The 25349-nt window shown below is 36.4% G+C and overlaps 1 protein-coding gene across 3 annotated transcripts in view; it reads right to left on the reverse strand.

Moving 5' to 3' along the window:
- Nucleotides 1-25349, reverse strand: part of NCK1 (NCK adaptor protein 1) — an 84072-nt gene that overhangs the window by 11805 nt on the left and 46918 nt on the right. For 2 of the 3 annotated variants that reach the window (XM_082840071.1, XM_082840072.1), the window contains exon 2: nucleotides 9922-10165. In XM_082840071.1, the coding sequence (XP_082696197.1) occupies nucleotides 9922-10147 (226 nt within the window). In that variant the 5' untranslated portion in view covers nucleotides 10148-10165. Of the gene's footprint in view, nucleotides 1-7696; nucleotides 9313-9921; nucleotides 10166-25349 lie in introns of those variants that run through there. The other variant, XM_082840070.1, reaches the window with a different exon arrangement.

Consider the following 25349-nt stretch of genomic DNA (forward strand, 5'->3'; position numbering starts at 1 on the left):
TTTTAAAATTCCATTTTTAATAGCATTAAGAATAAAATACACAGAAATAAATTTAATCAAGGAGGTACAAGACTTATACAATAAACACTACAAAATATTGTTGACCTACAAAATATTGTTGCAAGAAATTAAAGAAGACCTAAATAAATGGAAAGACATTGTGGTTTTTTTTTTTTTTTTTTTTTTTTTGCGGTACATGGGCCTCTCACTGCTGTGGTCTCTCCTGTTGCGGAGCACAGGCTCTGGAAGCGCAGGCTCAATGGCCATGGCTCACGGGCCCAGCCACTCCATGGCATGTGGGATCCCTCCCAGACCGGGGCACGAACCCGTGTCCCCTGCATCGGCAGGCAGATCTCAACCACTGTGCCACCAGGGAAGCCCCCATTCTGTGTTTATGCATTTGAAAACTTAGTATTTTTAGATGGCAATACAGTTGGCCCTCGGTATCCATGGGTTCCGTATCTGTGGATTCAAGCAACCTCAGATCAAAAATATTTGGGGGAAAAAAACTCCAGAAAATTCCCAAAAGGAAAATGTGAATGTACCATGCACCAGAAACTATTTACATAGAATTTACATTGCATTAGTATTACAAGTAATTGAGAGATGATTTAAAGTATATAGGAGGATGTGTGTAGGTTAATGCAAATACTATGCCATTTTATACAAGAAACTTGAGCATCCTTGAGTTTTGGTTATTTGCAGGGGGTACTGGAACCAAACCCCTGCAGATACCAAGGGATGCCTATACTATCCAAAGTGATCCACAGATTCAATGTAATCCTTATCAAAGTACCAACACCCTATTTTTTGCAGAAATGGAAAAAGCTGATCCTAAAATTCATATGGAATCGCAAGTTATCCCAAATAGCCAAAACAAACTTGAAAATGGAAAACAAAGTTGACGGACTCACACTTCCCAATTTCAAAACTTACTACAAAGCCACAGTACTCAAAACAGTGTAGTACTGGCATAAAAGGAATGAGGAATAGACCAATGGAAAATAATTGAGAGTTCTGAAATAACTCTCAATTCTATTCCAGTTGCTCCATATATTTTGACTTTGACCTTGAGAAGGGTGCCAAAACCATTTAATAGAAGAAAGAATAGTCTCTTCAACAAATGATGCTGGGACAACTGCATATCCACAGGCAAAAGAACGAAGTTGGATTCCTACTTCATACCACATACAAATATTAACTCAAAATGGATAGATGACCCAAATATAAGAGTTAAAACTTTAAAACACTCAGGAGATAACACAGGGAAAAGTCTCATGACCTTGGATATAGCAACAGATTCTTAGATTTGACACCAAAAAAAAAAAAGATAAACTGTACTTCATTAAAATAAAAAACACTTGTGCAAAGGACACTACCAAGAAAGTGAAAAGACAACCTACAGAATTAGAAAAGAATATTTGCAAATCATAATGCTGATAAGGGTCTCTATCCAGAACATATATAAAGAACTCTTAGAACCTAAGAACAAAACGGAAAACAACCTATCTCAAAAATGGACAAAGGACTTGAATAAATAATTCTTCAAGGAAGATGTACAAATAACCAAAAGCACATGAAAAGATGCTCAACATCATGAGTCATTAGGGAAATGCAAGTCAAAACCGTATGAACTTTTTTTTTTTTTAAAGAATCAATTTTATTTATTTTTGGTTGCACTGGGGGTCTTCGTTGCTGCATGAGGGCTTTCTCTAGTTGCGGCAAGCAGGGGCTACTCTTCATTGTGGTACGTAGGCTTCTCATGCTGTGGCTTCTCTTGTTGTGGAGCACGGGCTCTAGGTGCGCGGGCTTCAGTAGTTGTGGCACAAAGGCTTAGTTGCTCCGTGGCATGTGGGATCTTCCCGGACCAGAGCTCGAACCCATGTCCCCTGCATTGGCAGGCAGATTCTTAACCACTGCGGCACCAGGGAACTCCGACAATGAAATACTGATACCATTTCACATCCTACTAGGATGGCTATAATAAAACCAAATTAAACCAAACGAAAAAAAAAGGAAAATAAGTGTTGATGAGGAGAACCCCTCTGGTCAAAATGTAAAATGGTGCTACTGCTGTGGGAAACAGCTGATGGTTCCTCAAAATGTTGAACACAGAACTACCATAATTCCATCCCTAGGTATATACCCAAAAGAACTGAAAACAGGTATTCAAATAAATACTTGTAAACAAGTGTTCATAGCTTCACTATTCACAATAACCAAAAGATGTAAATGACCCAAATGTCCATCCACAGATGAATGGATAAACAAAATGTGGTATACCCATATAATTCAATATTATTCAGCCATAAAAGGGATGAAGTGGTGATACATGCTACAACATGAATGAACCTCAAAAACAGTATGCTGAGTGAAGGAAACTAGACATAAAAGGTTACATACTGTATGATTCCATTCATATGACATAGCCAGAATAGGTAAATCCATATGGACAGAAAGCAGATTAGTGGTTGCCAGGAACTAAAGGGAAGGAGTAATGGGAACAACTGTTTAATGGGAATGGGGTTTCCTTTTGGGTGATGAAAATAGTTTGGAATTAGACAGATGTGGTAGTTGCACAACATTGTTAATGTACTAAATACCACTGAACTGTACACTTTAAAACAGTTAACTTCATGAATTTTACATCATAAAAATTATTTTCTTAAAAGATTCACACATCAAATCCTTAAAGTCACCATATGTCCTTTATGCCAACACTTTTCCATTTCCACTATTCATGTGCTAGTTCAGGCTTATGTTGTTGTGCTTGAGCCTTCACTACCCACTAACTAGTTTTTTTTTTTTACTAATCCAATCTATCTCACTTCAACCCATCATCCACATCATCCAGTCTAATCTTATATTACAGCTACAATCACATGACCCTATTGCTCAAAAGCCAACAGTGGCTCTCCTGCCTAACAAATTAAGAGAAATACTCTGCCTGGAATCTACAGCCCTGTCTAGAATGTCCTCAAGCCTTCCTTTCCAGGCTTATGGTATAGACCAGCGGCCCCCAACTTTTTTGGCACCAGGGACCAGTTTCGTGGAAGACAATTTTATTTTTCCAAGGACGGGGCAGTGGTGTGGATGGGATGATGATGGTTCAGGCAACGGGGAGCAGCAGATGAAGCTTCACTCACTGGCCTGCCACTCATCTCCTGCTGTGCTGCCCGGTTCCTAACAGGCCACAGACAGGTATCAGTCCGCAGCCCAGGGGTTGGGCACCCCTGGTATAGACTATAGAAAACAGTGTAGACCTTTAAACAGCCTTTGAGTTCAAATCCCAGGTATGCTTCTTACTAACTGTGGAAACTTGAGCAAGCTATTTCACTTTTCTGAGCTCAGAAATGGAGGAAACAGCACTTACCATGAGTGTTGTGAGAACTGAATAAAATAAAGTAATAGTACAGTACACAGAGTAAATGTTAAACAAAAGCATCTTTCTATAACGCCCTGCACTAAAACTACCCTAAATTTTAGTAAGAATGGGCCACTTAAATCCCCTGAATTAGATGTTTCTACCTTCATGACTTAGTTTACCTTGTTAGTTTCTTAGCAAAACCTCATTAAAACTTCTGCCTTTCAAAAATGTACCCATTCAAGAAGTGCCATTTCAAATAACAACTTTATTATTTTATTTATCTTTCTGCTTCATGTTTTTCAACATCCTTCATTCCCCATCGTCACCCTCAATGATATTATAAGCTCTCCTTTTTGAAGTACCCCAGCACCTTGTACTTCTGAGGTACTTGTATGCTAGCATTTCCTGTGTCTTTTAAGCCCATCTACTAGAGCATAAGCTTCCAGAGAGAAGCATTTTTAATGTCTCACTGATCTTTTGTACTTCCTATACTACTTAGAACTGTATATATACAGCAGATGATCAATGTGTTGATTAAACTGATTAAACTGAATACTGACATAAGCAAATATAAAATTCTAAACCTGAAAATAAAGGCTAGTTCAAAAATATTTTTCTTTTGATTCTGAAAAAGATAATGTCTAAGACTAATTAACCTTGTCCAAAAAAACTGTGAAGAATTTTTGGACAGACCCAACAATTAAAGCCCTAAGTGGGAAAACACCAAAACAACCTATTTTAATCTTAGAGGCCAGAAATAGTTCAGAGAAAGAATATAAGCTTAGAATATTTGTTTTCTGTACAAAACAAAGTCCTGTTTATCATGTGAATGACTGACAAATGCATGCGTAATCAATAGCTTGCTTTTTCCCCTGCTTACAAATCTTCCAGAAGGGCCTGTTTATTGCCCTTTGTTTCTGCTTAAAAATAGTCCTTCCAATCTCATGCTATCAATGAGAGAGTAGATGCAAAAGTACTTTACAAAATTATACAAATGTAAAGTATCAGTATCTCTTAATTTCTCAAGTACGTTATAATCAGCAACAATTAGATGATTCCACAACAAGCAGGCTCCCTCAGATCAATGTATTATCTTTTCTAAATTTTTCCCAGCTTCACAGTTAGTTCACCACAATCCTCCTAATTTTAATCAGTTCCTTTTGCATCAAATCTTTTCAATCCATTACTTATCTGACTCTAATCTTTTCTCTACTCTATAGTTATAATGTGTGCACTAGGGAAACTCTTAACAAAAGAGACCCTAAATTTAAACTTTAGTGCTGTTACTTACTGGTTAATCTGATCTTGGTCAAGTTATTTAATCTTCTTTAAACTCCAGTTTCCTTGTTTGTGAAATGGTGGTGTGTAGTAAGTACCTATCTCAGAAAAGTTTTGTAAAGAATTTTTTAAAGTTTATATGTAAAGAACTCAGCACAGTGCATAGCACCTAGCAGGCACTCAATCAATGGTGGTTATTACTTTCCTACCTCCTAGTGCTTCTGGCATTTACTTTTTCAGAGTTGGGAGGGAAATAATACTCAGGTATATGCACTGAGGATGTGCATAACTCTGAGGCAGTCATTTTTATCATTAGCTTTGTTTAAAAACCAAAAGCATTAGTATAGTTTTCCCCTCACTCCAATCCACTAGTCTTACTTCTTTCTTCCTATAGCACTGTTTCTTGACCAAAACAATGTACTATTAACTCCTCAAAAGTTTTTAAGAATCTGGTTAAGCACTGTAAATATTCCATCTTCACACGATAGTTGTCCTCTCCCTAAGGCAAATCTTTGTACCCATAACTATTCTTTATGTAACCTGGTTTCCAAATCCTTTGATATACTTGATGCTAGTATTTGGAAGCATCTGAGTTTCTCAATATCACTGTTAAAGTATATTTATCCAAAGTGAATAGATGATGTCATGTTTTATTTGGCCAGCACACACACTAGGGAACTACTGCATCCCTTCACCTGAGTGCCTCGTAGATTTGAATCAATGCCATCATACAGAGTGTTGAGATATTTTTTTTAGCACCTACATTATCACAGCAGCTCCTACTAAGTCTTTCACTCATGTAAATTGCAGCCAAGACAAATTCTCAGCAACTTTTTCAATTCCTTTTAAAAACTTAATGTAGAATTTTACATTTATGTCTGTTTCTATTCATCTTGTTTCTCAGTTTTTAGCTTTCAAATAAATTTCTGAACTCAATGTACTAGTTATACTTCCATCATTAGGTCTTTACCTTAAGCATGTCATTTACCTTCCATCTAAATCAGAGTAAACAAGTGTTCAATAGAATGAGGCCTAAGAAAGTATTACTGATTCTTGTGAATTCTTTAGGGAACTATAATTCTGTTATGTTCCTCCTTCTTCAAAACCAGTTTCTCCCTTATGGACTTTCCCCTGATTTCTATACCACATGTAAGACTGATCAGTTGTTTACCAGGACTAAAGACTTTCAGAGTCAGAAGGGACTTTCCAGGATCATCTGGTCTTGCCCAACTCTCGCCTTTACAAATAAGGAACAGAAGATTAGGAAAGTTATATACCCTTGGCCACATGGCCTATAAGTGATATATCTGGGAGCAGAACAAAGGAATTCTAAATACATATAAATGATGTTCTTTCCAGTACAGGTTTTTATTTAATTTTTTTGTATTTTTATCTGTTCACTTGATTTATATGAAGATAAATTACTGCTTTTTATTATTCTCTGCTTTCTCTAAAACAATGTGCCCTTTTTGTTCTCAAGGGTATTCTGGCTACCACACAAGGAGCACATATATTGTTTCCTCTTACTTTTCAAGGCCATTCAGGGAAAAGGTTGGTGAACAGCTACAGAGCTAAATAAATATAAATTCTGCCTTACTGCAGGCAGTGAGGAAAGGAATATTTTGATTATAAATCTCAAATCCTGACTCTCAGTCTACACATGTATTTAAAAATAACTATCAACTCTCTAAGACTCTATAGATTTTATACTGTATTGATGGTATATATTAAATCACTGTATCAATGATATAACATATTCTTTTTATACCACTTCTAGTTGATTTATGGTCAACATCACTTAGATATCAAACTCAGATATGAAATATTAATAATAAATAACAACCACCAGCTACCTCCTCACCAGAATGTAAGTTCTGTGACAGTTAGTGTAACAACCACCACCTACCTCCTCATCAGAATGTAACTTCTGTGACAGTTAGTGTTAGTTTTTCATTCTATAATTTTTGTGTGGCTTGCAGTGGGTAGGCTCTCAATAAAAATGTTGATAAACAAATGAATGAATAAATAAGCTCTTTAAAAGGAAAACTAACCCCCCAAAATGGGTCTAAAATTTTAACAACTCCCCAAAAAGTAAACAAAAGAGATATATTCTAAAAGGATTTACTTGGCCACCAAAGTTAATTAAAGAAATGAATGAGTCTTAATATTACAACTTTTTTTTCAACAAAGTGCTTTTACTCCCTTTCCATTTTGCCCTTTGCCCCGAAATCTTTTGACAGGTTACTTTTTGTTTCCTTAGACTCCTTACACATAAGAGACTTCTACAACATTCCCTCTGTTCATTTTCCTAGAACCACCGAGCAATTGTTCAAAGAGACCAAATCAAGTTCACTATCATAAGAGTATAAAAAGGCTATCAGCAGATACACAGATGAGGTTCTTGTTAGTATTAGAATTACTTTATGACCTGAACTCAAAAACAATCTAAGAATTCACTATTTTCTGTCAATGTTTTCATATTCTTTGTATGCAGCTGCTCTCACAATTCATTTCAAAATATCAAGTCTCACATTAACCAAAATAGCAATTTCTAGCAATCCGACATTAAGTCAAAACATTCTCTTTACTGATGCTTTTATTAAACATTATCTTCTACATCAGTCCTCTGAAATCTAAGCAAAAAGCACCAGAACAATATCATGTTACTTCAAATGTTGAGGATGAAGGAACTTGCTCACTTAAAGCCTTTTTCTCCTCCTGTTTTTAATATGTTTACAATTTATTTAATTCACTTCAAATGTCTATGCTAAGTTCAAAGAACTAACTGCATCAAACTCAAATCATTTATATCCTTTTCCTGTCTGTTATTTAAACATTGATATTAAAAATTTTTTAATTACTTATCAAGTCAAAGCTATTGATATTTGATGTATCACCAATCACTTAGCTTATGTTTCATAAACAATATAAAGCACCAGCCTATATAAACCCACCATGTTCTATCCATAGTTTTCCTTTAAATTCACAAAGTGAAAACTCTATTTCAAAAACTACAAGAAAACTACAGATTTAATAAACAGATTAACTTACTGAAAAAATCTTTAAAGACCTTTAACCAATCCATTCTGAAAAAAAATCCCGTGTTCTCTTTCGTCAGTTTGTTAACACAGCTCAGGATAATTCTCGGTGAACTTCCTGGTTCTGCAACATTGAAACTCCCCACACCCAATCCATGTGACTTGGCCCACACCCAGGCAATAGAAAGGTTTGCTGAGGCTTCTCTCTTTCCAAAACACTTTTCCCCTGAACTCCAACAGAACCTATAAAACAAGTATATCATGATGGCCACAAATATGACCTTACTATTCACATTTATTTTGGAAGAAGCTTTAAAGCGTGTATTTTTTTTTCAACAGTTGAAAATATATTCATGTATTCATTCTTTCCTTTGTTCTCTCCTTTTCTTTCTTAACCTTCAAACAGTGTCTCCATCAGCACAATCAATCATTGTGAAAAAAATCCATTAGTTATATGGGACATTTAAGTTACCTACCAAAAGGGATTCAGAAATTCTGAGAAAGGAAAGAAAGCTGTCCGATGCAAAAGCTGGATTTACATCATTATACAGTCTAACTATAGACCACTAGTCCTCTGGAATAGACAGCAGTAACTGTAATATACTAATAAAATTTACAGTGATAGCCTAGAACTTAAATAGATATAGTCTTGCTGAAACTGTCTCAATAATATCAGAAAATAATATGGAAGGTTTCCCAGGAATATTAATAATAAAAACTGTATCTAATAAGGCTTTTAAAATTCATATGCAGTCATATCTAAAACTGGGGTGTTTTTCCTCTTTGCTCTATATTAGTTTTTTCACTATCTTTTGTTAATTACTGTCACATCTGCTATACCTCTCAGGATACCACTATCCTTTTTAAAAGGAACATAAAAGTTTATCTAGGTGTGGCCCTAGTCCTTTCTGTGCCTTCATCACTATGAGGCATACTTTCTTGATAGAAGTTACCTTAACTTTCCCTAATACACCTAATCAACATGCTTTAAATAAATGTCCAGTATTTACAAAATCACAAGTATTCCTGGTTGTAACTTTGGTCTCTTCAGCTATTCAAGGACAATCTCTTTCCAAATGTCTTTCATTCATATGAGAATTGTTTTCTATTTAAAAACTACTATTAAAAACTAATAATAATGGCCTTATTTGCAAAACCTTAAAATCTCAAAAAAAGGCAAACCTAGTTAAAGCAGTTAAGTATCATGGTGAAAATTCAGATTAGTAACTCCATTTATTAAATGACCTTTCTAATAGAATAATAGAATAACAATAATGCTGAATAAGAAATAAAAACTAATATAAAGCAGTTAGTCAATAATATTCCATATTCATCAATCATGCCACATTACTCTCAAACTATCTTTTTTCAAGGAGAAATTTTACTTCTTCTCCTACATATATACCAAAAACTATTAAGTAACAGCATGCTTGCCTGAATACCTGAGGGAAATTCTGTCCCTCCCAATTCCTTCCTGTCAGCCAAGGAGAATTAAGAGAGAGAGAGAGAGACAGCCTAGGCCTCATTTGCACGTATTTCCTTCCTATCACAGCTTGGCCAAGCCCAATGTGAAGTAGGTTCCCCTATCCCTGGCCCTAACGGAAGGCCAGTAAAAACAAACAAACTTTACAGTTAGGGGAAGAAAGAAGAGGAAAAAAGAGAAACAAAATAAGAAAGAGATAAGCTTTGTAGATGCTAATATACAGTAATGCACAATTTAAAACTCTTTTATCAAATATAAGAATAAAATGATAGTTTGTTTTTAAAAGCACAGTTCAAAATATAAGCCATTAGATGTAAAATGAAGCAATGAAGCAATCCTGTAAAATATGTTGCCTTGATGACAAGGAGGATATTCTGCATCTCACTCATTTTATCCCTATCTCAATTAGACGTAGAATCTGTCTAAATTCCAACAGGCACTCATGGTTCAAGGAGCCCCTGATAGAAGATCAGAGTTAAGTTCCACTGTCAGCATCACTCTGGCTTGACTCTTGAACTCTGGCCAGATCCACCAGCTAGATTTACAGAAACTGACCTTCACTGGTCTCCTTGAACACACCTGACTTGAATATCCCTGCTATGAGCCAAATTTACCTTGCCTAGCTGAAATCCCAGCCCTGGGATATTCTAGTTGATTCTGCCCACTGCTGCCAAAATTCAGTACAAACAGCCAAGCTCCAGCATTCATTTAAAAGAAAGTACTGTCATTCTTGTTTTAATACAAAAATAACTTACCTAACGTATCCTTTAGGTTTTTTACAATCGATGCTTTCCGAGCACTGTTTTTCCTTTCCACGTAGTTAGAAGGCACAAAACCCGTTTTATTCATGGAATTTCGAACTCGCCACCAGGACTTAGAATCATCCAGAAGCCACAATCTCTCATTCTTCTTGATGTCCAGCTCTTGTTCTTGTTGGGCCACATAATCAAATTTGGCTACTACCACCACTTCTTCTGCCATTTTTCAGCAGCTTCTGCACTGTAACCACACAGAAAATATTTTACATAAGGTTTAACTAGTAGTAGTCTACATGCTTTTCCAAAGAAACACACCTAAGAACCAAAGAGCACTGAATGATTGAAAATAAAAATATGAAAAAAATTAAAATACCAGGCATATGCTAATCAATACAAAACTGATGTAGCTATATTAATAACTTAAGGCAAAACTATTACTAGTGATAAGGAAATTAACTACATCATGATAAAAGGGTTTTGTTTTTTTTTTTTTTTTGCTGTACGTGGCCCTCTCACTGTTGTGGCCTCTCCCGTTGCGGAGTGCAGGCTCAGCCGCCATGGCTCACAGGCCTAGCCACTCCGTGGCATGTGGGATCTTCCAGGACCAGGGCACGAACCTGTGTCCCCTGCATCAGCAGGCGGACTCTCAACCACTGCGCCACCAGGGAAGCCCATGATAAAAGGTTTTATTCAATATATATAACAGCTAAACTTATATGTACCTATTAATATAGCTCCAAAATAGAACCACAGGGAAAAATTGACAAAATCATCATCATAGAGAATTTTTAACATGTTTATCTCAGTAATAAATTAAGGAGACAAAATATTAGTAAGACAAAAATTAGACAAAATAAATATTCTTCTTCTAAAGAAGAACTGACATCATAACCGCTAAGTTTGATGTAATAAACATATACAAATATAACTTCCAAACAGAAGAATATAAACAGAACATATACAAAAATCGATCAAATGCTAGGCCATAAAAAAGTCTCTACATTTTTCATGTACTTGGCACCCTACAACCATATTCTGACAATTATAATAAAAAGACAGCTTTTCAAAAACCTTATATATTAATATTTAGAAACTTCTAAAAACTCATGAGTCAATGAAGAAATCATAATAGAATTTGGAAAATACTTAAAAGTAAAATTAAAGACTATATAGCTAACTTTGTGGGATGCACCAAAAGGAGTATATAAAAAGGAGATTTGTAAATAGTTACATCAGAAAAATAAAAGTTAAAAATAAATTAATGAACTGATCATCTGTCTTCAATTAGAAAAGAAGAACATAAAGAAAAGTAGATAAAAGGAAATAATACAAATAAAAGCAGAATTTAATGAAACAGAAAACAAAGATATAGAAGAAAGGCTCAGCAAAACAAAAGGTAGTTCTTTGTCATGACTAAAAAATGGACAGAGTCTGGCAAGACTAATCAATGAAAAAAGGAAAAGAGTGCCCAGAAATAAACCCACATACCTATGGTCAATTAATCTTCAACAAAAGAGGCAAGAAAATACAATGGAGAAAAGACAGTCTCTTCAGCAAGTGGTGTTGGGAAAGCTGGACAGCCACATGTAAATCAATGAAGTTAGAACACACCCTCACACCATACACAAAAATAAACTTAAAATGGCTTAAAGACTTAAATATAAGACATGACACCATAAAACTCTGAGAAGAGAATATACGCAAGACATTCTCTGACATAAATCGTACCAAGGCAACAGAAATAAAAGCAAATATAAACAAATAGGACCTAAACAAACTTAAAAGCTTTTGTACAGCAAAGGAAACCACAAACAAAATGAAAAGACAAACTATGGACAGGGAGAAAATATTTGCAAATGATGTGACCGACAAGGGCTTAATTTCCAAAATATACAACCAGCTCAAACAACTCAATAACAAAAAAACAAACAACCCAATCAAAAAATGGGCAGAAGACCTAAATAGACATTTCTCCGAAGAAGACATATAGATGGCCAACAGGCACATGAAAAAATGCTCAACACTGCTAACTATTAAAGGTATGCAAATCAAAGCTACAATGAGGTACCACCTCACACTGGTCAGAATGGCAATCATTAAAAAGTCTACAAATAACAAATGCTGGAAAGCATGTGGGGAAAAGGAAACCCTCTTATACTGTTGGTGGGGATGTAAACTGGTGCAGCCACTATGAAAACCAGTATGGAGGTCCCTCAAAAAACTAAAAATAGAGTTGCCATATGATCCTGCAATTCCACTCCTGGGCATATATCCAGACAAAACTATAATTTGAAAAGATACATGTACTCCCACTCTTCATTGAAGCACTATTTACAATTGCCAAGACATGGAACAATCTAAATGTCCATCAACAGAGGAATGGATAAAGAAGATGTGGTATATATATATACAATGGAGTACTACTCAGCCATAAAAAAATGAAATAATGCCATTTGCAGCAACATGGATGGACCTAGAGATTATCACAGTAAGTGAATTAAGTCAGAAAGAGAAAGACAAATACAATATATATGACACAAATGAACTTATCTACAAAACAAACTCACAGACACAGAGAACAGACTTTTGGTTGCCAAGGGCAGGGGGTGTGGGAGGGATGGACTGGAGTTTGGCATTAGCAGATGCAAACTACTATATATACCATGGATAAACAAGGTCTTACTGTATAGCACAGGGAACTGTATTCAATATCCTGTGATAAACCATAATGGACAAGAATATGAAAAAGAACATATATATATGTGTAACTGAATTACTTTGCTGTACAGCAGAAATTAACACATTGTAAATCAACTATACTTCAATAAATTTTTTTAAAAATGAAAAAAAGCACACCAAATTACCAGGAATAAAAGGGGAGTCATAATTATAGATGCTACAGACATTCAAAAGACATGGCAATATTAAAAACTTCATCAATAAATCTGAGAAAAAGTAAAATGTACAAATTTACAGAAAAATTAAAATAACAAAAGTAATAAAATTGTATTAGTCATTAAGAAATCTTCCCATAATGAAAACACCAGGTCCAGATGGTTTCACAGGCAAGTTCTATTAAAATTCAAAGACCAAATAAATCCAACTTATGCAAACTCTTTTAGAACAAAGAAAGGAAATGTTACAAACCTAAGTCACTTCTGAACCTAGAATAGCTCTCTGCTTTCTTCAGAGAGACTATTTTACATAAAGAGCCATCCTGGTTTAGCAAGCAAAAAAAATCAGCTTCTGATTTTGGATATTGACTATCCAAAATACTGATTCTGTTTTCTCAATGATGAAGCAAGTTCTTCAATGTACTCAGGGAAATGCATTTTAATCTAGAATTCAACAAGCCCTCGCATTCAAGTGTAGATACTTTTACATCTACAAGGTAGATACTTTTGGGGGGTTATTGCAAGGTCTCAAAACCTACCATACAGACTTCTAAAATAATGACTCAAGTATATACAGCAGCAAAATTAATAATGTTAAAAAAAAAAGAGGACGATGTGGTATTCAAGAAATGACGAACAGGGAGAAACCAGAAAAATTAATTTGTATTCTTGCAATTTTTCTGTTTGAAATTACTTGCAAATAAAAACTTACAACCAGAACTTCCCTGGTGGTCCAGTGGCTAAGACTCTGCACTCCCAATGCAGGGGGCCCAGGTTCCATGCCTGGTCAGGGAACTAGATTCCACATGCCTCAACTAAAAGTTCACATGCCACAACTAAAGATCACGCATGCCGCAACAAAAAACCGACGTGCTACATTCAACTAAGACCAGGCGCAGCCAAATTGGGGAAAAAAAAAAAAAAGGGTACAACCAAGTCTAAATAATAACTGGTGCATGATGTAAAAAATCACAAGTGATAGACTTTTTGAGACACTGAAAAGCAGAGAGATTTTGTCAGGGATACTTGGGCACCAACTGTGATTCCTTCCTGTGGGAACCTGTCTCCCCACCCCCTTACTAATCTAAAAAATTAATCTACAAAATTAATCTTAAAAAAAGAGTATAATGATAAGAGTTGGTTAAAAAAAAAACAACAATAAGAGTTGATATAATAGTTGGTAGGTTGTATATCCAGCATTCATTTTCTCTTTTCCTAACAATATCCCAATTATCCTTATAGTTGCCACCTCATTATTATTATTTTAGCCATGCAACTTGGGGGAATGACTCTAGCTTCAAAGGTGTATTTGGGTTAATGAAAGCTTTCCCTCCATTTAGAATCACCTATGGAGCTTTTTAAAAAATACAGGAGCTTGGGGCCCCTACTTCAGAGATTCTAATCAGTGTGGATTGTCACTCAGGCATTACTATTTTTAAAAGCCATCCAGGTGATTCTAATGTACATGCAGGACTGAGAACTCATCTAAGCCAATCATGACAATCTCTTCCTTGCTAGTTTTGTCCATATTAACCCACTTAAGGCCAATGGGATGCAAGGAAAACTATGCTAGCAACTTCAGGGTAATGATGACTGGCTCTTTAGAAACGTAGTAAAAGACTGTCTTTGTATTTTGTCATGGACAGATGTGAGGCCTGCAGCCATCTTGTCACCAGCTGGAGAATGAAGCTGACAAACAAATGAAAGGAGAGCTTCTGGGAAATAGAGCCAGATCTGCTAAAATAAGTACTAAAAACTGCCCCCTAAACCTCCAGTTCCTTGAACTAATGTGTTTCTTTATTACGTTAAGACAGTTTTAGTTGGGTTTTGTTCTTTTCAGCTGAAATTCCCACTATAGGCAAACATACCCTATCAGATATCAAAATGCACTAAAATATTAAAGCAATTTAAAAGAATATGATATTGGTATAGAATATCAAATAGACCAGTAGAATATAGATTAAGGTCCAGAAACAGATACACCTACATACAGGTGGCTTTAGAAGCCCTCTTCTCTAATATACTAGCTATGAGTTCTTCTAATTTAGGTCTTTTTGAAATAGATGGAGTACTTCAAACCACTTAACACAAAATGAATTTTTGTATATATTTTCCCCCTAAACATTTACAGTGGTCTCACCCAGGCCTAATTCACAAGCAAGTAATTTTTTAAGTGACTTCTTTGTAAGTCTTTCCAAAGCAATCAACTTCGTTTTCACAAAAGCAATTTTCTTTCAGCACTATTTTTGTTAATTTATATAATATACAAGATTATAGTAAGAAGCACACCTGAAAGATACAATACCTCTAATTCTTGGTAAGCAGATTCAACTCAATTGGTGAGAGTAGAAATATGTCAAGGGTATCAGGTTATATGTTTCATAATGGAAATAAAGGGGTTTAGTCAGTTAATTAGGCAAGTCAGCGAACTTCTACTATGTGTCTTTAAATATGCAAAAATATGAGAATTTCATATCTAGCAGGGGTGACATTTCAAATCACTGGAGAAGAATGAGTTATTCAATAACTGATACTAGGACTACTAACTATTTGGGAAAAAAGTGTCCTACCTCACACTATATACAAAAGTAAATTAGACAGACAACCTTGACTTCCAGGAAGACAGAGTAGTTGTACTTTTCTCTATTTCTCCAGCTAAGTAGAACTAAAAACCCTGGATATTACATACGAATCAAACAAAAGAAAACTCTGAAAGGTAAAGAGAAGGAAAATCAGCTGGGAAACTCAGGACCCAAGTAACAACATAGTGGTGAATCCCCTAGGTTTTCTTTTTGCCTGGTATATCCTGGACTTGAAGATTGGCAAGCTAAACACACCAACAGGCAGAGAAAAAAACAACAAAAACAACAAAACCCAGTGCTCTCCAGACAATGGATCAAAAAAGGGACAGCTTAGCAATACAGAAAACTTTTTAGACAATAAAAACTCTACTCCAGTCAAACACTGCAGAAAAAACGGGCCCCACCCATGCCAGCAAAGACCAAGAAGGAAACCTAGATTTTCTACCCTTGAGAGGCTACAATGGGGCACCACAACATCTCTGCCTGGTGGTGTAAGTAAAGACCAACTAAGGTGCCAGGACTTTTATTACCCATCAGCCAGACAATCGGCAAAGATGTAAAAGAAATCAAGGGCTTCCCTGGTGGCGTAGTGGTTGAGAGTCCGCCTGCCGATGCAGGGGACACGGGTTCATGCCCCGGTCTGGGAAGATCCCACATGCCGCGGAGCGGCTGGGCCCGTGAGCCATGGCCACTGAGCCTGCGCGTCCGGAGCCTGTGCTCCGCAACGGGAGAGGCCACAACAGTGAGAGGCCCGCGTACCGCAAAAAAAAAAAAAAAAAAAAATCAATAACACATTCAACCAACAGGATCTAACCAACATTTATATAATATTCCAATGAGCGACAGCAAAATATACATGCTTTTCAAGTGCCCCTGAACAAATAACAAGATAGACCATATCCTGGGCCATAAAATAAACCTCAACAAATTTAAAATAACTGAAATTATAAAGTGTATTCTCTGACTACAACAGGATCAAACTAGAAATCAACAATAGAAAGATAACAGAAAAACCTCCAAATATTTGGAACATACTTCTAAATAATCCATGGGTCAAAGAAGTCTCAAGGAAAGTTCATTTACACTGAAATGAAAATGAAAATAAAATCTATCCAAATTTGTGACATAAGATCAACCTGCAAAAAGCTACTGTATTTCTATATACTAGAAATGAACACATGGACACCAAAATTAAAAGTAATACCATTTATAATAAAAGGAAAAAAATGAAAGAAGTGCTAATCTAACAAAACATCAAGAGGACTATATGTTGAAAACTACAAATGCAGATGAAAGAAATCAAAGAAGATCTAAATAATAGTGTTTATGGAATGGAAGATTCAACACAGTAAAGGTGTCAATTTTTTCCAAACTGATATACAGGTGATGTAATTCTTATTAAAATCCCAGCAAAAACTTTTGTATATATAGAATTATTATTCTATAATTTTTATGGAAAGGCAAAATAACTAGAATAGCAAAAACAATTTTTAAAAGTTAGAATAAAGTGGGGAAATACTTACTATGTAGCTACAGTAAGCCAAGACTTACTGTATTTGCAAAGGGATACACACATGTATCAATGGAACAGAACAGAAAACCCAGAAATAGAGCCACACAAATATGCCCAACCGAATTTTGACAAAGGTGCAAAAAATAATTCAATGGAGGAAAACAGCTTTGTCAACAAATGTTGCAAGAGCTAATGGAGACCAAAATTGGCAAACAAAAAAAATATACATTAACCTAAACTCACACCTTATACAAATACTAACTCAAACTGGATGACAATCTTAAATATAAAACTTGAAACTTTTAGAATAATATATGGAATAAAACCTTCAGACCACAGAGCTAGGCAAAGAGTTCTTAAACTTGACACTGAAAGTAAGATCCATAAAAGGAAAAACTCAACAGTAGAAAAACAACTCCAATTAGAAAACAAGCAAAAGACATAAAGAGACATTAACTGAAGAAGATGTATAGATGGCAAACATGCACATGAAAAGATGCTCATCATCATTAGCTACTGAGAAAATGCAAATTAAAACCACACTGAGACATCACTACACACCTATCAGAATGGCTAAAACAGAAGAGTAACAATACCAAATATTGACAAGGATATGTTGAAACTGAATCACCCGTACTTTGCTGATGAGAATTTTAAATGGTACAGACCCCTGGAAAACAGTTTGGCAGTTTCTTGTAAAACTAAACATGCAACCACCATACAAGTGAGCAGTTGTATTCTTGGGCTTTTATCCCAGAGACATGAAGATTTATATTCATGCAAAAACTTTTACATGAATGTTTACAGCAACTTCATTTGTGAAGTCAAAAAATGTAAACCACCCAGATGTCCTTCAACAGGCAAATGGTTAAACAAACTGTGGTATACCCATACCATGGAACACTACTTAGCAATAAAAAGAAAAACATTATCGATACATGCAATAACCTGGATGTATCTCCAGGGAATTATGCTGAATTGGGGGGCGGGGGGAGCCAATCCCAAAGGTTACACACTATATAATTCCATTTATCTGACATTCTTGAAATGATAAAATTATAGAAATGGTGAGCAGATTTAATGCCTTCCTGGGGTTATGGACAGGGTGGGAGTGGGAAGGAAATGCGTGGTTATAAAAGGGCAGCAAGAGGGATTCTTGTGGTAATGGAAATGTTCTGTATCTTGACTATCAATATTAATACCCTGTTTGTTATACTGTACTAGACTTCTGCCCTATGTTACCATAGTGCTTCATCATTATACAAGTATCACACTTTCCTCAACTATACCTTACTGATGGACAGTGGGTTGTTTCCTGTCTTCTGGTATTAAATAGTGCTGCAATAGTGCTCATATACATGTCACTTTGTTTTCCTGTTTTCTGTGCCTCTGGGTTCGAGTCATAGAAGAATGCTGAGATGAAGCTTAAGGTTTATATAATTTTGTGAATACTGCCAAATTTCCTATCTATTGGCTCTTTATCTTTTTGTATTCTCAACAATATATGAGAGTGATTATTTCCTCACAGCCTTGCCAAGAAACTATGTAGTCAATATTTTGGATTTTTGCCAATTAGATAAGAAATACTACTTCAGAGCAGTTTTTATTTGTGTTTCTCTATTACAGTGAGATTGAGCACCTTTCCCAAAATTTAAAGGACATTTGCATTTGTTTTTCTGTGTGGACTACTTGTTCCTATCTTTTGACCATTTTCCTATGGTGTGGCTTCTTTCAGTTTTTAGAAGCTCTCTGTATAGTAGGAATATACGCCCTTTGTCTTTGGTATAAATTTTTCCATTTTGTCATTATCTTTTTAATTTGGTTATCGTACTTTTTGAGAAGAAAATTTTTGAAGAACAGCTCAAAATTGTAAATGCACATTTCTTTGAACCAGCAATCTACATACTATGGGCAAAAATGATTCAAGTACCCAAAGTCATTTATGTAAAAATGTTTGCTGCAGCACTGCTTATGTGAAAAATCAGGAGTGAAATGTACACCAAGAGTGCCTAATTATAAATACTGGTATGGTAAAATGTCCAAGAAATATTAAGCAAAAAATACAAATTCAAAACAATATGCTTATTATGATTGTATTTTGAAAACATCCTACTACATATGCTTATATATGCATTAAAAAGTTCAGGGAGGATACACATCAAATTGCACAGTGGTAGCCTCACTGAGTGGTAAGACTGGTAAGACTTTCATTCCCTACTCCATAGATATGTGTGGTTTGAATATTTTTCAATAGGTACGTATTACTTGATTTTTTTAAATGTACTATAAAAAGAGAAAAACAACTGAAAGCTAGCTAATAGGAACTGGTATCCAGAACACAAAGTATGGGTGAGGAAACATGGGGCATGTAAGAGAAAAAAAGAAATGTAAGAGTAGTAAGTTGTCATAGAACTAAATCAGCTTTACAGTAGAATTACACAGAATTTAAACAATTGGAATCTAAAACGAAAACAAAAAACAAACAAAAAAAAACCCACTTATAATTCATCTTTCCTTTGATGACCATTTTCCTCAGTTAAGTACCAGATAAAAGAGCTAACCTTAGAGTTCAGATAGTAGGGAAAACTATGCATCTTTAAAAATAAGTAACAAAGTAAACTAACATGTTAACACTACAAGAGGGACAACAATTGAGGCCAACTGAGAAAACAAAGTAAATGCTTCCCATCTCATGCTTACCCTGGAACAGATGCTCAGAGTAGAATTACAGGTAGTAACATTTGCACTATTGTAATAGCCATTTCTCTCTTGCTCTCTTTTGGTTAGAGACTAAAAGTTTAGTTCAAAAAACAGAAATTAAATATGAAGTGACTCCATTGCACTTTGATTCAGCCCAGAGGCCTGGCTGTAAAGGTTGTCAATTAATATTCCATATTCTCCTACAAAAGCTTCAGCTCCATGTTTGCAACTACACTAACAATATTTGCACTGGGATGACCTTGGCCCCACTCTTCTTCCAGGAACTGGATTCTTATCCTTTTGTCTCTCTGTCCTTGTACCTAGCACCTGAACCCAGGAGCCTCATCAACCAGTGTCCATTTCCTCCCTGACATCAAGTGTTGGATTTCCTTTATAAAATCTGAACTACCTATTTTGATCCTCACTGACTACCTGCCCTCCTCTGATACTATGAACATCATGGACCTCGGATTTGACATCAGTCCCACTTTATAGTACTCACATCCTGCTTGCCTTTTTCTCCTGGGCTTATTTCCTGATCTCAGTTTGTTTTTCAAATTCACTTCCAATCTCATTCCCAAACTGGACCTAGACACTATCGCTGATCATACTTCTGGCCTTTTCTGATCTGGTTACCACAAGAACAGAACCAAGTTGGAATTAAAGAACTCAATCATTTCAACGTGTCACTAAAGACAGACAACATGAAATTTACTGTTCTTGGGATCTTCATAAATTACACCATTCTTTCTTATTGGAAAGGGATCAACAGATTAAGATGGAGAACACCTACTGGCTTAAGATGAGAGGTTTTTACACCGTCACAAAGGCTGAGAGTTGCTAAAAATATGTAACTCTATACCAAGGAACATTTACTAAATGTCTGTAATTCAGGTATATCCTAGCATTTCCCTCACAACAATCATTTAAAGTATTATCCTCACTTTACAAGTATAATACAGATACTAAGAAGTTAAATGGCTCTTCAACCTTGGAAAATAAGTGGTTGAAGCTGGGAGTCAAATGCATGTTCTTTTCACTCCCCCCAGAGTTCATGTATTTTTGATTACTGCTGACTATTAAGGAACAGAAGAGGAATACACAAGTTACAAATACATGGAAACCAATTACCTAGTAAATCAGCAATTCTCAAACTATTTGGTTTCAAAACCCCTTTACATACTTAAAAACTGAAGAGCTTTTTTGTTTAGGTTGGGTCTACCTATCAATATTTACCATATTAGGAATTAAAAGTGAGAAAATGTTAGGATATTTTCAATTCAATTAAATATAATCACATTTAATCCAATACATTTTAACATATTTTTATGAAAATTATATTTTCTAAAACAAAACATTAATGAAAAGAATAGAATTATTTTACATTTTTGCAAATCTTTTTAATGTCTGACTTAATAGAAGACAGGTGGATTCGCATATCTGTTTCTGCATTTAATGTATTACAACATCATTTTGGCTGAAAAGAAAACCTGGTCTCACACAAATGTATGGTTGGAAAAGGGGAAGAGTATTTTAAGAGTCTTTTCAGATAACTGTGGATTCGTTTTTGGTACTACACTAAAACTGGACAAGCAGTAGAGTTTCTTAAATACTAGTTTCTAATGTGGAATCTAAAACTTTATCAATGAACTTTTCCATACTGTTTTAAATATTAAAACTCACTGGTCTAAGTATTTTTTTTGTTTATCCACTCACCTTTTGTTTTTATTTTTTATAAATTTATTTATTTACTTATTTATTTTTGGCTACGTTGGGTCTTCGTTGTTGCATGCAGGCTTTCTCTAGTTGCAGTGCGCAGGCTCCTCATTGCAGTGGCCTCTCGTTGCAGAGCACAGGCTCTAGGCAAGCAGGCTTCAGTAGTTGTGGCACGCGGGCTCAGCAGTTGTGGCTCATGGGCTCTAGCGCGCAGGCTCAGTAATTGTGGCGCACAGGCTAAGTTGCTCCATGGCATGTGGGATCTTCCCAGACCAAGGCTCAAACCCGTATCCCCTGCATTGGCAGGTGGATTCTTAACCACTGCACCACCAGGGAAGTCCTGGCCTAAGTATTTTAAATTTCAGGAATGATGAGTGTTAGCCTGCTGCAAACTTTCTCTCCAACTGTTTACAACTAAAATCTCCAGAAAAAAAATGCAAAGCATCAGCTACCTAAGGACCCTGAAAAGTATACAATAGGTAGATTGGAGAGGGAAATCAGCTTGAAAACAGACGAATACATAAATATCCTGTTGAATACACAAATTTCCTTTGAAATTCGACCAAACAATAAATTTCCTTTTGGTCATCCTACCACACACACACTTTATTTCCTAGCTATGACCCAAAGCCAAGAAGAATGGGAAATTGTGCGGAAGGTGCAGTAAGGAAGAACCTCATTTGGAAGAGAAGTTCATTTGGCCAAAAAACAGGGGGAAAAGCCTCTTGAAAGCCAGAGTGGGTGGGTTAAGTTCCTGAGGTTTTTTCCTTCTTTTCCCCCTCTCCCAGCCCGGTCCCAAGGCCAGCCTCAGTGCAGATCTGCACTGCTGACACAATGATGGAGACAGCATACACATTAAGACCCCAAGAGGGGACTTCCCTGATGGTCCAAGGGTTAAGACTCCATGCTTCCAATGCAGGGGACACGGGTTTGATCCCTGGATGGGGAACTAGGATCCCACATGACGCGCGCTGCGGCCAAAAAATTTTAAAAAATAATTTTAAAAAAAGACCCCAAGAGGACACCTATGCTTTCTCTATAGCCTCTTCACCCTGAAGTCAGGCACAGTCAGGCCCAGAACTGAGCAACAACATGCGAGACTGAAACTCTAATAAGAAAACCCAATTTTTCTGGCCAAAGGAAGCAAGGGGTCACTGGGAGCTGGAGAATATTGGAGAACTCCCATGAAAGAAGAGCAGAAGAACGTAATCTATGACAAAGACTCTCTCTTTGACCAAACTCTAGCCAGGCTCCTCTGAATCCTCTTCTTAACTAGGCCTCAATCCTGACCTATAAAAACTGCAGACTCGGGGCTTCCCTGGTGCTGCAGTGGTTGAGAGTCTGCCTGCCGATGAAGGGGACACAGGTTCGTGCCCCGGTCCAGGAAGATCCCACATGCCGCGGAGCAGCTGGGCCCGTGAGCCATGGCCCCTGAGCCTGTGCGTCCGGAGCCTGCGCTCCACAACAGGAGAGGCCACAACAGTGAGAGGCCCGCGTACTGCAAAAACAAACAAACAACAACAAAAAACTGCAGACTCTCAGCATAAATGACTTGTTATAAATGATTACTCACACTAACAGACTTGAACACACTAGGATAGTTTCTAATAGCTTAAGGCTCTATCCTTAAGATGACCCCTCCAGCCCCCTTAAGTTCCTGCCTGAGAAAGCTCAGTGCTGCCAGAATTTACTGTTTGTTCCAGCTAAATCTTGGTGATAGACAGGCCCCTGAACTCCCTCTTAGAACAGTTACTTTAGAAAGCTTGCAATTATAAATACTTCCTCTGCTCCCTTGAGATATAAACTGTCTACCACCTAAAACTGTCTTCTCAAGGACCCAAGAGCCATCTGTTTAAAATGCAAACATTCAAGGAGATAACTCTCACTCTTGTTCCCAGACCCTGTAGGAAGATAAGTGCCCAACTTTTGGTGGGTGCCTTGCTCTAACTTGCACCACTGCCTCTGTTATAAAGAGAAGTTTATTTCTCCTCTGGATAAGTACCAATTACAAACCTTGTTGCCCTAGCCATATGGATCAATCCCCTTCAACACCGCTCTGTGCCTTTCCCTTAGCACATTCCAACTTCTTAAAAGTCTGCTGCCTTTTGTTTTGGCAAAGTTGAATTCAGTTCATGCTGGACTCTCTTCCCTGTCGTAGTATTTATTGAATAAAATCTATCCTTACCACTTCAATTAGTATCGAGCTTGTGAATCTTTTATATCTATAATTCTAGTTATGAACCAACTTAAGTACTAAACTCCCCTCCCCCAAGTTGGACATGCATGGAATTTCCAAAGAAGCATGACAAAGGCACTGAGAACGGAAATACAAAATAAACACCGCCCAAACCCAGACCATCCCTGACTGGTGCACATAGCAAACAGACTCAAATACTACAGCAAAGGTTTAGAAAATGAAACTGATATTGGAACTACTGCCCATAAAACCAAGTAAAAACTGGTTTGAATCTAATCAGACTGATGCCTACTAAAACAACAGTAAATTCTCCAAAGGATTTTAACAGGATCCCAATTCTCACAACTTAATACTAGAAATGTCCAGTATATAACTCAAACTTACCCAACATATCAAGAAGTAGGAAAATTTGGGCAAGAATTGGAAGAAAAAACAACCAACAGATAGATGCGAACCAAAAATAACCCAGATATTGGAATTATCAAAAATCTTAAAGTGGCTAATATAACCATGCTCCATGAGGTAAAGGTGAACACTCAAACAAATGGAAAGATAAATCTCATCTGAGAAGGAGAAGCTATTAAATAGGACCAAATGGAAATTTTAGAGCTGAAAATCATAATATTTGAAATAAAAACTTCACTAGAGAGGCTGAATAGCAGAATCAAGACGGCAGATGTATTAATTTTCTATGGCTGCTATAACAAATTACCACAAACTGGGTGGTTTAAAATAACAGAAATTTATTCTGTCAGAGATCTGAAGGTCTCAATCAAGGATACAATCAAGAAGTCTGAAATCAAGGTGTTGACAGGGCTGTACTACCTCTGAAGGCTCTAGGGAACAACCTGTACTTTGCCCCTTCCAGCTTTTGGTAGCTGTCCGCATTCCTGTGACTGCATCACTCTAACTCTGCCCCTGTGTTTACACTGCCTCCCCCTCTTCTGTGTAGCAAATCTCCCTCTGCCTCACTCTTATAAGGATACTTGGCATTGGAATTAGAGCTTACCAGATAATCTAGGAATTTATCCTCCTCTCAAAATCCTCAAATTAATTAATCACACCTTTTGTCACATAAGGTAATATTCACAAATTGCAGGGATTAGGAAATGGACATATCTTTTTAAAGTGTGCCATTCAACAAACAACAGAGGAAACACTGTATAAACCTGAAGACAGATCAATAAAAATTATCCAATCTGAAGAACAGAGAGGGGAAAATATTTTTGAAAAAGAAAGAACAGGGCTTCAGGGACCAGTGGGACAATATCAAAAGAGCTACTATTCATGTCTTCGGAATCCCTAAAGAAAAGATACCGGTACAAAAAAATACTTGGAAGAAACAGTGGTTGAAACTTTCCGAAAGTTTGCAAAAGGCATAAATTTACAGATTCAAGAAACTAAGCAAACCCCAAATAGGATAAATTCAAATCATGTCCAAGCACATCATAATCTAACTGCTAAAAACCATAAGTAAAAGAAAAATCTTGAAAGCAGCCAGAGAAAAACAACATATTACATACAGGCCAGTGGTTCTCAACTGGGGGTTATTTCACATCCACGGGTATATGTGACAATGTCTGGAGTCATTTTTTGTCACTGCTGGGGAGGAGGGAGGTGCTAATGGGGATACTGCTAAACATCCTATAATGAATAGGATAGGCCTCCACAACAAAAAATTATCCAGTCCAAAGTGCTAAGGTTGAAAAATCCTGATATAGGGGGCAATCTGAACTACAGGACTTTTCATCAGAAACCATGAACCATATCTTTAAAATGTTGGAAGAAAACAACTGACAACCCAGAATTCTATATTCAGTGAA

Source organism: Leucopleurus acutus (assembly GCF_964270905.1).
Source record: "Leucopleurus acutus genome assembly, chromosome: 5".
Lineage (NCBI taxonomy): Eukaryota > Metazoa > Chordata > Mammalia > Artiodactyla > Delphinidae > Leucopleurus > Leucopleurus acutus.